Source organism: Physella acuta, unplaced genomic scaffold (assembly GCF_028476545.2).
Source record: "Physella acuta isolate Inbredline_101_S28 unplaced genomic scaffold, ASM2847654v3 ptg000483l, whole genome shotgun sequence".
Classification (NCBI taxonomy): Eukaryota; Metazoa; Mollusca; class Gastropoda; family Physidae; genus Physella; species Physella acuta.
This window is the reverse complement of record NW_026732002.1, coordinates 190025-203286: the sequence shown is the minus strand read 5'-3', so window position 1 is coordinate 203286 and position 13262 is coordinate 190025. Positions and strand designations below refer to the sequence as shown.

The 13262-nt window shown below is 42.8% G+C and overlaps 1 protein-coding gene across 1 annotated transcript; it reads right to left on the bottom strand.

Moving 5' to 3' along the window:
- Positions 1-1496: 1496 nt before the first annotated feature.
- Positions 1497-12900, bottom strand: LOC131944145 (uncharacterized). Its single transcript, XM_059304661.1, has 10 exons — positions 12776-12900; positions 11259-11324; positions 10894-11010; positions 9911-10062; positions 8963-9097; positions 6414-6566; positions 6081-6186; positions 5216-5369; positions 1953-2129; positions 1497-1671 (listed from the first exon to the last, which is right to left on the bottom strand). The coding sequence occupies exons 2-10, from the start codon at positions 11317-11319 to the stop codon at positions 1539-1541; spliced, it is 1188 nt and encodes a 395-aa protein (XP_059160644.1). The 5' UTR covers positions 11320-11324; positions 12776-12900; the 3' UTR covers positions 1497-1538.
- Between the last annotated feature and the right edge of the window lie 362 nt (positions 12901-13262).

The following is a 13262-nucleotide window of genomic DNA, read 5'->3' as shown; positions in this document are numbered from 1 at the left end:
AGATGAGTACGAATACAAGGGATAAATAGGAGGGGACGACTGAACTCGTTCTCTTCCCTCTTCATCGCTCGCTTTAGATCAGTCAGTCTGTGTGACATATCAAGTTGGTTATATTGTGTTAAGAAGGACAATAGACATGTGGATTCAGTTATATGAAGCCTAGTGAGGACTGTTAGGGGGTCAGTTGATTCAGACTATTATTGTGAAACATTTCTGTTGATTCATTGTGTTATATTGAAGCATTTCTTGATTCATGTAATAAAAGGATCAATAGCGAACCTGCATCTTCGAGTCTTTCTACTGTAATCGATGTTGTGTAGCATGAGTGGTTCAACTCGTTACAATTGGCGTTGTCGGGCAGGATAGACTCGGGGAAGGTTACAATTGGCGCTGCGAGCAGGGTCACATTTGGCGCTGCGAGTAGCCTAGGTCACATATACATATAAACTATATTTATTAAACCCCCCTCACACACACACACACACACTTTGCTGTCCCTGTAATATCGCCAGTGTTTGAATGTATGTTGGCCTCCTCTATTATCAGTGATACAAAGAAGCGCAATAAGACGTGCTAATGATTAGTTTGCCAATCCTTGACGCTATAGTTCCTGTAGAATGTATTGCTGGCGTCTGGGCCAGAGACTAATATAAAGATAACCGCAGTTCTAGCGCGTGTGAGAGTTTTCGGGTGCACGTTCACCGGTAAATCAAAGCATAGGAAAAAAAAATTCCTAAATAAAATTTTAAACTATATTTAAGGTCGGATTTTTGGGCCCACTAATGTCCTTAAACCCCCCCCCCCCCCCCCCCGTTGTCACTATCGGGCAAATCTCCGTTCGGAAAGTAATTTACTAAGACAGGCAGTGCCATTCAATTATTAGCACCGGATTTCAGTATGGGTTGTTATAGATGCTGGAGTTTATCCCCCCCCCCCGCTGGTCTCAGGTACAACACCCCTCGGTCACCACCCAAATGTCAGGGGTGTCGCGGGGTGACATTGGGAACCACCGGTTAACTACCGAATGGGCGCGGGGTGCAACTTCTGGCTCAGTTCAAACATAGAATGTAGTCGCCTTTTGTCCCCCTACTGTATGGTGCTCTTTAAATATAACGTAGGCGCTCATAAGGTAGCGCGAATGTTACCGGTTCGCCCCTGTTGCAGACTGCCCGTAGAATCAAATCTTACCAATAACCCGACATGCAGCCCCCCCCCCCCCTAACCGTTGGGCACCTTGTGCTATGATGAGGAAGTTGGTGTATTAACTGTACACTACCGTCGGGGTACCGCCGCTCCAACATTTCAAATAACTGTTTTAGTGTGTGCTCAGCCACCTTACTCACTTTCATGGTGATCGGATGAATGTGTGCGTGTGCGTGTAGCGTGTGTGTGTGTGGTATAACATCAGTCACCATAAGAACCATCACGTGTGGTATAACATCAGTCACCATAAGAACCATCACGAACAACGTGAAAGAAGCACACGAAAGCCTGAGTGATTCTCAACCATTTAATTCATCAATAGAGTCAGTCACATCTCAGAAACCGCAGGTGGCGTTGACCTTGGCCAAGAGAGGGGTGAGCTCTGTCGTATTACTGGGGACACAGGTGCCCAGGATGTTGTGGACGGGGGTGTAGACACACGCCTGGTTGCAGAACAGGTTGATGAACCTGAAGGTGGTGTAAGACAGGTGGTTATTGGCAGGTGGTTAGTAGCAGGTGTGTAGTGGCAGGTGTGTAGTGGCAGGTGGTTAGTAGCAGGTGTGTAGTGGCAGGTGTGTAGTGGCAGGTGGTTAGTGGCACGTGGTTAGTGGCAGGTGTGTAGTGGCAGGTGTGTAGTGGCAGGTGTGTAGTGGCAGGTGTGTAGTGGCAGGTGTGTAGTGGCAGGTGGTTAGTGGCAGTCGGTGGAAGACAGGTGGTTGGTTAGCTGTGTACAACAGATGTAAACTCACGCGATGAAGAGGTCGAGCAAATTGTTGGCGTCGGTGGTGGTACCAGACAGACAGCGGACAAAGGGCGGGTACTTGTCGAAGATCCAGTCAACGTTGGCGTAGAGGGCGTCCAGTTCTGTGGCGTTACACGCCCCTAAGAGGCTCCCAACATTGGAACACTGGGAGCTGGCGCCTGGTCTGTGAGGGATGTTCACATGGTATACATGGACACAAAATAAGGGATGTTCACATGGTATACATGGACACAAAATAAGGGATGTTCACATGGTATACATGGACACAAAATAAGGGAGGTTCACATGGTATACATGGACACAAAATAAGGGAGGTTCACATGGTATACATGGCCAGTCCACAAAATAAGAGAGGTTCACATGGTATGGGACGGAGTGGTCTAGCGTAAGTCTCGAGTTCGAATCCGGGTTCCAATCAGTAGACCGTCCCTGAGTCCACCCAACTCTGATGGGTACCTAACTCAAGTTAGGGAAAGTAAAGGCGGCTGGGCATAGTGCTGACCACACTATCTCTTCATATGCCGAGGTCACAGAAACACGTGAACTCTACTTCACTTGCCCCATAGACCGTCAGGTTTGAAAGGGAATCTTTTTACTTTACACGGACAGTCCACAAAATAAGGGAGGTTCACATGGTATACACGGACAGTCTACAAAAAGGAAGGTTCACATGGTATACATGGACAGTCCACAAAATAAATGCATGTATCAGGTGACTTAATGCTCTCTATATCAGTCACGAATCTCATAAATGAACTTAAATTTATTCATAACGCTGCCACGCCCCCTCATGCCCCTTCTAAAGTGTGTTCGAGCGAACAATATCCAGCTCAACAAAATGGCTGCCGTCAGTATTGTGTAGACAATAATAATCTCGTAATTTGTACTCCAAACTTTGACGATAAAAGTTGTAAAGCGAACTATGCTTTAAAAAAAAAAAAAAAAAAAAAAAAAAAAAAAGCACACAACCTAGTTAAGACATACATTATAATTTATTATTATAATATATTCACTCTTTAAGTGAGAAAATGGGGAAATTTGTTTTTGTTGGCTTTGTTATACGTTTGTTTAGATACCGAAAATATTAAAAACATCCAGCACAGTAAAGTCCAACAAAAGCCACAGTTGTTTTTTATAACCACACCCTTATGGTAACACAGCCCACAATTTAAAAAACCATTGAATGAACGGGCAGAGGATGTTCTTTGTGTTTTAAGTGCCCGATTACATAGTGCGGAGAATGTTAAGTGCCCGATTACATAGTGCGGAGAATGTTAAGTGCCCGATTACATAGTGCGGAGAATGTTAAGTGCCAGATTACATAGTGCGGAGAATGTTAAGTGCCCGATTACATAGTGCGGAGAATGTTAAGTGCCAGATTACATAGTGCGGAGAATGTTAAGTGCCCGATTACATAGTGCGGAGAATGTTAAGTGCCCGATTACATAGTGCGGAGAATGTTAAGTGCCAGATTACATAGTGCGGAGAATGTTAAGTGCCAGATTACATAGTGCGGAGAATGTTAAGTGCCCGATTACATAGTGCGGAGAATGTTAAGTGCCAGATTACATAGTGCGGAGAATGTTAAGTGCCCGATTACATAGTGCGGATAATGTTAAGTGCCCGATTACATAGTGCGGAGAATGTTAAGTGCCCGATTACATAGTGCGGAGAATGTTAAGTGCCAGATTACATAGTGCGGAGAATGTTAAGTGCCCGATTACATAGTGCGGAGAATGTTAAGTGCCAGATTACATAGTGCGGAGAATGTTAAGTGCCAGATTACATAGTGCGGAGAATGTTAAGTGCCCGATTACATAGTGCGGAGAATGTTAAGTGCCAGATTACATAGTGCGGAGAATGTTAAGTCCCCGATTACATAGTGCGGAGAATGTTAAGTGCCAGATTACATAGTGCGGAGAATGTTAAGTGCCCGATTACATAGTGCGGAGAATGTTAAGTGCCAGATTACATAGTGCGGAGAATGTTAAGTGCCAGATTACATAGTGCGGAGAATGTTAAGTGCCAGATTACATAGTGCGGAGAATGTTAAGTGCCCGATTACATAGTGCGGAGAATGTTAAGTGCCAGATTACATAGTGCGGAGAATGTTAAGTGCCCGATTACATAGTGCGGAGAATGTTAAGTGCCCGATTACATAGTGCGGAGAATGTTAAGTGCCAGATTACATAGTGCGGAGAATGTTAAGTGCCCGATTACATAGTGCGGAGAATGTTAAGTGCCCGATTACATAGTGCGGAGAATGTTAAGTGCCAGATTACATAGTGCGGAGAATGTTAAGTGCCCGATTACATAGTGCGGAGAATGTTAAGTGCCAGATTACATAGTGCGGAGAATGTTAAGTGCCAGATTACATAGTGCGGAGAATGTTAAGTGCCCGATTACATAGTGCGGAGAATGTTAAGTGCCAGATTACATAGTGCGGAGAATGTTAAGTGCCCGATTACATAGTGCGGATAATGTTAAGTGCCAGATTACATAGTGCGGAGAATGTTAAGTGCCCGATTACATAGTGCGGATAATGTTAAGTGCCCGATTACATAGTGCGGAGAATGTTAAGTGCCCGATTACATAGTGCGGAGAATGTTAAGTGCCAGATTACATAGTGCGGAGAATGTTAAGTGCCCGATTACATAGTGCGGAGAATGTTAAGTGCCAGATTACATAGTGCGGAGAATGTTAAGTGCCAGATTACATAGTGCGGAGAATGTTAAGTGCCCGATTACATAGTGCGGAGAATGTTAAGTGCCCGATTACATAGTGCGGAGAATGTTAAGTGTCCGATTACATAGTGCGGAGAATGTTAAGTGCCCGGTTACCGAGTGCGGAGAATGTTAAGTGCCCGGTTACCGAGTGCGGAGAATGTTAAGTGCCCGGTTACATAGTGCAGAGAATGTTAAGTGCCCGGTTACATAGTGCAGAGAATGTTAAGTGCCCGGTTACAGAGTGCGGAGAATGTTAAGTGCTTGACCACAGATTGTTCTACAAAATACAACTAACAGGTGGGAAGTATAGTGGCCACATGTGTAATGTTGATAGGAGAAGCAGAAAAATGCAATACATTATGTTTTTCCATTATTTTTAGAATAAAGTGAGCTAAGATTTGCGTTTTAGCAAAACTGTCACAATACAACTAGGTCAAGTATTGTAAAACATAGTCCCGACACAAAACTGTCACAATACATCTAGGTCAAGAGTTACACAACGTGCACAGGGTCAAGGACTCACTGGTTTTGTATGACGTTCCTGGTGAAGGCTCTCTGTAGCATGGCGTCAGCAGGCGACAGGCCGGGGTACTCAGCCTGGATGGCCGCGATCAGCTTACCGCCCTGGCTCACTGGGGCCAGACCCATCACAGTGTTATTGGACAGCCAAATGGGATCTGGTGGACAGCAAAAACAAGTAAACGTGTTGTCAGACAGCAAACATCAAGTGTGTTGTCAGACAGCAAACATCAAGTGTGTTGTCAGACAGCAAACATCAAGTGTGTTGTCAGACAGCAAACATCAAGTGTGTTGTCAGACAGCAAACATCAAGTGTGTTGTCAGACAGCAAACATTAAGTGTGTTGTCAGACAGCAAACATCAAGTGTGTTGTCAGACAGCAAACATTAAGTGTGTTGTCAGACAGCAAACATCAAGTTAACGTGTTGTCAGACAGCAAACATCAAGTGTGTTGTCAGACAGCAAACATCAAGTAAACATGTTGTCAGACAGCAAACATCAAGTGTGTTGTCAGACAGCAAACATTAAGTGTGTTGTCAGACAGCAAACATTCAGCTAGTTTGGTGGCCAGCAATTCACTGACATGCAGTTCATTTACCGTAACATTTGTGTATCAAAGGTCAGCTAGTGTGCAATAACGTGTCACAGGTCAGCTAGTGAGTACTCGTGTCAAAGGTCAGCTAGTGAGTACTTGTATGTCAAAGGTCAGCTAGTGTGTACTCACGTGTCCAAGGTCAGCTAGTGTGTACTCACGTGTCAAAGGTCAGCTAGTATGTACTCACGTGTCAAAGGTCAACTAGTGTGTACTCACGTGTCAAAGGTCAGCTAGTGTGTACTCACTTGTCAAAGGTCAGCTAGTGTGTACTCACGGTGAGCGCAGTTGATGCCGACGGAGATGCCTGGCAAGAAGGGCGAGTTGATCGTGCTGGTCAGGTTATAGGGCACGAAGGTCACTCTCAGGCCACACGAGTCAATCTGGCCGGTGGGAAATGTGGGTCAGGTGCCACTCAAATTACATACAAACACACGCACAAGCACACACAAACACATAGTAAAAAACACAACTATAGACACACATATGCACAAACAGACACATACACAAATACGAAATGCGAAATATTTAAACATAAGGACACGCATACACATATAAGCACACAAATATACAGACAGACAAGGGGGAGGAAATGCCTATGGAAACGCACCTGGAAAATGTTCTGTTGTGTGGTGGGCTCAAAGTACTGCAGGACCTTTACGCTGGGTGGGGCTGTGAGGACAATGGTGGGGGTGGTGGCCACGGGAACAACGGGGGTGAACGGGCCGTCGCAATTATAGAAATTGTTTCGCTCGGTTGTCGTCTGAACAGAGATGGAAAAAAGATATGGGTGTTTAATGCCATCGCAAAACTAGCATCATTCCAGCCTTGTTTTAACTCCTGTTGACCCAAAAGATATTTTTAGCAATGACGTTTAACTAATTCTATCTGGAGTGCCGCAGCCAATTTAAACTCAGTCCAACTGTTAAGGCACACAAAGATTACAATATTTGTAGCTGCAACAAAATAACCTCATATTGCAATAATAATAATAATAATAATAATAATAATATTGTTAGTAATATTAATAATATTGTTAATAATATTACTAATAATAATATTAATATTAATAAAAATAATAATAATAATAATAATAATAACAATACTAATAATAATAATAATAAAAATTAATAAAACAATTTCTTATGTTCAAAATGTTGTTGATTTGGGGTAAATCAATTAATATCGACCACGTCTATTGCAGCAACCTTATCTCGGAAAGTGTCAAGCATCTCATTTTTAGCCTATTCAAATGTTAAATTAATAATGTAAAAATTTATGTGACTAATTACCATATTTAAAAACAATAGGTGTTGGGGGGGGGGGGGTACAACAATACAGTAGCGTAGCAAGGGGGCGGGGGGGGGGGACATATGTCCCCGGGCGCCGATTTTAGGGGGCGCCAAAATGGGTTGGAAAAATAAATTGTAAGGTTGAGGGGGGTGCAAATCGAAAGTATGAGGGGGGGGGGGTGCAAATCGAAAGTTTGAGGGGGGGGGTGCAAATCGAAATCTTGAGGGGGGGGGGTGCAAATCGAATAGTTTGTCCCCGGGCGCCGGGAAGGGTCGCTACGCCTCTGCAACAATGTTAATTGTTTGTCATTTTACACACTTTCTCTTTAGTAAAAGCAGTGGTTGCTAAAATGTGTAAGCCATTTCATTTACGACCAATAGTTCTGCTGAAGCAAGGGGTCTCCAAACTACGGCCCTCGGGGTCCTCTCATCTGGCCCGCGGGTATCTTTTTGTCCACGGGAATAGTTTTTGTTGGAGGTGGCTGTGGAACTTTGCCCAGAAAATTTAAAACAATTTGAAAATGTAGCTTTGGGTGCTAATACCATTGCCCGCCGTGTTGCAGACATTGGTGAAAACATCGTGACTCAAATAGCGAAAATGCAAGCAAGTTTCGCCATTATTCAATATCAAAGGTTGAGTCGCTGGACAACTGTTCCACCTCTCAACTGCTTGTGTTCATTAGAGGTGTGGATGAAGACATGAACATAACACAAGAGCTGGCTTCCCTACATAGCATGTATGGCACTGTTACCAGAGAGGATATATTCAATGAGTTAAAAAAACATTTGCTGATTATAACTTGACTGGACTAAGCTCAGTTACCTGACTTTTGATGCTCGAAGATACATGAGTGGCATAAAGAAAGGCTTGGTTGGACAAGCGAGTGAGAAAAACATTTTACAACCAATGTCCCTGCACTGTATTATACACCAGCAAGCTTTGTTTGCTAAATATGTGGACATTAGCGGTGTAGGCCTACTGAATCCTGCGGTGAAGATGGTGAATTTTAATAAGGTCACATGTGCTCAACCATAGATAGTCCAGAGACATGTTGAAAGTTACAAACACAGAATCGCAAGATATACCATATTACACAGCAGTAAGTTGGCTAAGTTGTCAGTAAGTTCTGAGCTGAGTATTTAATTAAGAAAGGAAATAGGTGACTTCCTGGAAAGTAAAGTCAAGCTACAGCCATTATTGTCTGATGAAGAGTGGATATAGAAATTGGCCTCTGCTGCAAACATAACTGGTCAATTTAATTTTCTGAACCTAAAACTACAAAAGAGGGAAATCTAGTTTCTGATCTCTACACCCACCTAAAGGCCTTCAGATTCAAACGTGTCATGTTGTTGCAACAAGTACAAGCCAACAACTTGACACACTTTCAGCAGTGTGATGTCCTCATGGCTGAAGTAACAGCTGAGTCCCCCGGGTCATTTGCATGCGAAATCATCAAAGACCTCCAGCTGCAGTTTCAGTAGCGTTTTTTTTAATTCGATTCAAAGGCAGAAGAAGTGAGATTGTTTCAAAACCCATTTGAAGCAAATGTGGCCAGTTGCCCAGATGAACTGCATCTGGAGGTCATTGAGTTGCAAGCAAACGACCTCTTTAGAGACAAGTTCAAAGAAGGGCGGGTTGGTTTTTATAAGATTTTGCACAAGGAAGACTTGACGTTTATCCGGGGGGGGGGGGGGGGGGAGGCACCCCGAAGAAACTCTGGCCTTGAACTGCTATTTGATAGTTAATGCGGCCCTCTGGCTGAAAAGTTTGGAAACCCCTGTAATTTATTTTCTTTCGTTATTTTCAGTAGAATTTAAAAGCTTAATAATATAAAAGTTTTGGTCTAGTTGTTTATTACAGACTTACCGAGCCGGCTTCGCCGTATGTGGTAGTGGAGAGACTAATTGGGCTGGGGGTGTTGCTGTTGTAGGTCAGCTTGACCGCCAGTTGGTACCCGCGGCTGTACAGCTTACCTTTAGCACGTGCGTTGAAGCCGTAGACCTAAAACATGTATGATACAAGTTAGTCTACAGCTGTAGAGGACCTAAAACATGTAAGATACAAGTTAGCCTACAGCTGTAGTGGGCCTAAAACATGTATGGTACAAGTTAGCCTACAGCTGTAGTGGACCTAAAACATGTAAGATACAAGTTAGCCTAGAGCTGTAGTGGACCTAAAACATGTAAGATACAAGTTAGCCTAGAGCTGTAGTGGACCTAAAACATGTAAGATACAAGTTAGCCTAGAGCTGTAGTTGACCTAAAACATGTAAGATACAAGTTAGCCTAGAGCTGTAGTTGACCTAAAACATGTAAGATACAAGTTAGCCTAGAGCTGTAGTAGAAGTCATGGACCCATGACCCAACCGAATCTTGCAGTGATCAGTGACCCACCTGAATTTGACCAATACCAACCTAAAACTGACCTGACCCCTGAAACTGACCTGACCCATGAAACAGACCTGACCCCTGAAACAGACCTGACCCCTGAAACAGACCTGATCCCTGAAACAGACCTGACCTCTGAAATTGACCTGACCCCTGAAACTGACCTGACCCCTGAAACTGACCTGACCCATGAAACAGACCTGACCCCTGAAACAGACCTGACCCCTGAAACAGACCTGATCCCTGAAACAGACCTGACCTCTGAAATTGACCTGACCCCTGAAACTGACCTGACCCCTGAAACTGACCTGACCCATGAAACAGACCTGACCCCTGAAACAGACCTGACCCCTGAAACAGACCTGACCCCTGAAATTGACCTGACCATTGAAACTGACCTGACCCCTGAAACAGACCAATGACCCACCTTTAACTCGCAGTTTCCAATGACCGACCCTCCAGACTTGAGCTCCTGCTTGACGTGGGTGATCATGTAGCGGCAGGGGTAGGGGAAGTTGACCGTCTCCTCATTAAACGTCGTCAGGGTCGGGTCATTCCTCACCTCAGCGTCCACGGTGTCTAGTTGGACAAGAATTCAGTAAAAAACGTTATGTTGGGATCACTCATGCACTCTAGAAAAGCCGAGCAGCTTCAGGACTGTTAAACTTCGGCAAGTGATGGGCATAACAGTCAGCGGCAAGTAATGGGCATAGCAGTCAGCGGCAAGAGTGAGAGATGGGATGGGTGGTCTAAACAACGTCTTACTGGTTACTGACTTTTTATTGAGCACGTAAATACAAGGCTGGAGGCAGAGATACATCTGCTGACTGCTGTGACATTCAGTCACGTGCTGACTGCTGTGACATTCAGTCACGTGCTGACTGCTGTGACATTCAGTCACGTGCTGACTGCTGTGAGATTCAGTCACGTGCTGACTGCTGTGACATTCAGTCACGTGCTGACTGCTGTGACATTCAGTCACGTGCTGACTGCTGTGACATTCAGTCACGTGCTGACTGCTGTCACATTCAGTCACCTGCTGACTGCTGTGACATTCAGTCACCTGCTGACTGCTGCGACTGTCAGTAGAGTAGCGAGACGAGTGTGTCACGACAGGTACACAGTTTTGAAATCCCACCCATTCATCAAATGACCTTTCATCGTTTGGCGAGAACAGAGCACAAATCTGACAGTACGCCCATTAGTTTTATTCGAATGTTTACCACAGTGTTACAACTTTTGACCCCAGTTGAAAAGATTTGTCAACAAACATGAGTTATTCTGTGTACCGAACAGTGTAGGCTACACCATAACTATGATATGATCAAAATGTTCCAAATAATATGAGATAGATATAATTATATGAAATACTTAAGTTAATTAAACCAAGTGTAATTAGCTAAAACCTACTTTGTCTGTAGCAACCGAAATATCCGTCTCCCCTGACGAAGGGCGGGTTCTTGCAGGTGCAGGTGTTGTTGGGGGCACAGAAGGCCTCCTTGATGCAGGCCTTATTACCACAGATGACTGCGTGGGTGGGGAGTGGTAAAAATATTTAAATTTAGCTTGTTAAATACTTAAGGTAGTGTACATAGTTAATTTGGAAGAGTTGAATTAAGCCCTATTTTAACGAACCAAAGTGCTATGAAGCTGTTGTTGAAGGAGTTAAGCCCTATTTTAACGAACCAAAGTGCTATGAAGCTATTGTTGAAGGAGTTAAGCCCTATTTTAACGAACCAAAATGCCATGAAGCTGTTGGTAAAACTCTAGCCTACCCTGTGACATGACCTGGCCGACGAAGGCACCAAGCAGCAGGACGATCAGGTAGCCAGACATTTTACCTGGAATTAGAAAACTTCTTTAATTGGTTAGTAAATGAAAACTTGACTGTGCGGACGCTATACTCGGTTGTGGGTGACGTTGTTGGCTCTAGTAATTAGCTTTAAAAAAACCGGAAGTTGAGCATGTACCACTTCCGTTTACAGGAAATCGCTCAAAAGTTGTTACAGAACTACAAATTCGATCTAATACTTATACTTGAAATTTCGTTAACATAACTCAAACGGTACAGAAGTTATCGTGTTTACAGACACACAGATATACAGACTAACAGACACACAGACAAAATTGCAAAACCAAGTTCCGGCAGGATTTAAAACGTCAAAGTTTGTCAACATCTCTTTTAACATTATTCGACAGGTACTTTGGTTAGTTGCTAAGTTATTTTAATGTATAGCTAGATCGATGGCTTAGACCGTGAACTCACCAAATCGATGTTTCGATGAGCTTGCTAATAGATATACGTACATCCAAAAATAAACCGGGAGTGATCTCCCCTAAACTTTCTCGAATATTCTTATATAAAACAACAGGGGATGGGGACTCGGGCTATAGACATGATTTTTAATCCATTTTAAATACTTAAAGTTTTAGAAATAGAATAAAATCTCGTAGACAAAAGAATTGCACACCAAGTGAACGCCAAATAAAAAAGTGCATAATAGTGCGCAATATTATTAGTTCGTTAAAAATTTACATTAGTTTTTTGAGAAATCGGAAGTAGCGTAAATTACTACATCCGGTCAACGGAAATTACTCAAAATGTAACAGAAGATAGAGAATTAGATCTTTTACTTACATGTGAAATTTCATTTATCTATCTGAAATAGTACTCAAGTTATAGGTTTTTGAAAAATTCAAAGTAGAAAAAGTACCACTTCCGGTTATCGGAAATCGCTCAAAAGTTGATACGGATCTACGATTTTGATAAAATACTTATATATAAAATTTCATCAACCTAGCTGTAACGGTACTCAAGTTATCGTGTTTACACATGAACAGACACACACACACACACACATAGACACACAGACATACGGACAGAATTGCAAAGCCCAGTTTTTCAGACTGGATTACGCATAAAACCTCTTAATTTTGATAAATCTGGATTGATAATTTTTGCCCGATTAAAATAAGTCCTCTATACTTCGGATGTGATGAAGGACTGAGGTGTAATACGGTGAAAATTGTTAAAATTTCAAATGATTTTTGTGCATGATTACAATACTTTCTCTATACTTCGTATATACGAGAAAGTAAAAACACCAAAAAACGGATTTTTAAATAATTATATATATATATATATATATATATATATATATATATATATATATATATATATATATATATATATATATATATATATATATATAGCTTCGCCCCAAAAGAAAATAACATCCCAACAGACCAACTAGCAACTGCTAACCTAAAGCAAACAAGAGAGATCACTCACCTGTTGACTAGTGGAGGTTATCTGTTCACTGTGCTCCACCAGCCAATAGTTATATCATCTGACTGGACCTATGCACGTCACTAAAGTGCTACCATGTCCCATCATGCAACTCCCGTCAAAATGTGACATGAATCAGTGAGAGCGCCATCTGGTGACGAATAATTTAACACGGGGGACCACCTCAACTTTGATCTCGGCTCACACCCTCATGTCGTTTGTTGCCGGCTCCATGCGGCTCGATGACCGGAGCCACAAACCCATCAAAGCAAGTGTATCACGTGACGATAGCCAAGCAATCAGGTGCATTTCCTTTTAATAAAGTAATCTTCACATCAAACTGTGAATCCCCCAGTCCACAGATTTGCCACTTAGAGAATGTAAAACACAAATAAAAGTCAGCTGATTAATTTTTCCAGTCCAGCTTTGGACTCTACAACTGTCACATTACAGTCATCAGGCTCGTGATGGTAGATACGTGGCCCTTAGG

What these genes read in the sequence shown, in the direction of transcription:
- LOC131944145 (XM_059304661.1), bottom strand. Translation starts at nt 11,319, where the DNA reads ATGTCTGGCTACCTGATCGTCCTGCTGCTTGGTGCCTTCGTCGGCCAG. An exon ending in TTGGAAACTGCGAGTTAAAG is followed by an intron (nt 9,098 to 9,910) that starts GTGGGTCATTGG and finishes TACATGTTTTAG; the next exon opens with GTCTACGGCTTCAACGCACG. An exon ending in AGGAACGTCATACAAAACCA is followed by an intron (nt 2,130 to 5,215) that starts GTGAGTCCTTGA and finishes CATCCCTCACAG; the next exon opens with ACCAGGCGCCAGCTCCCAGT.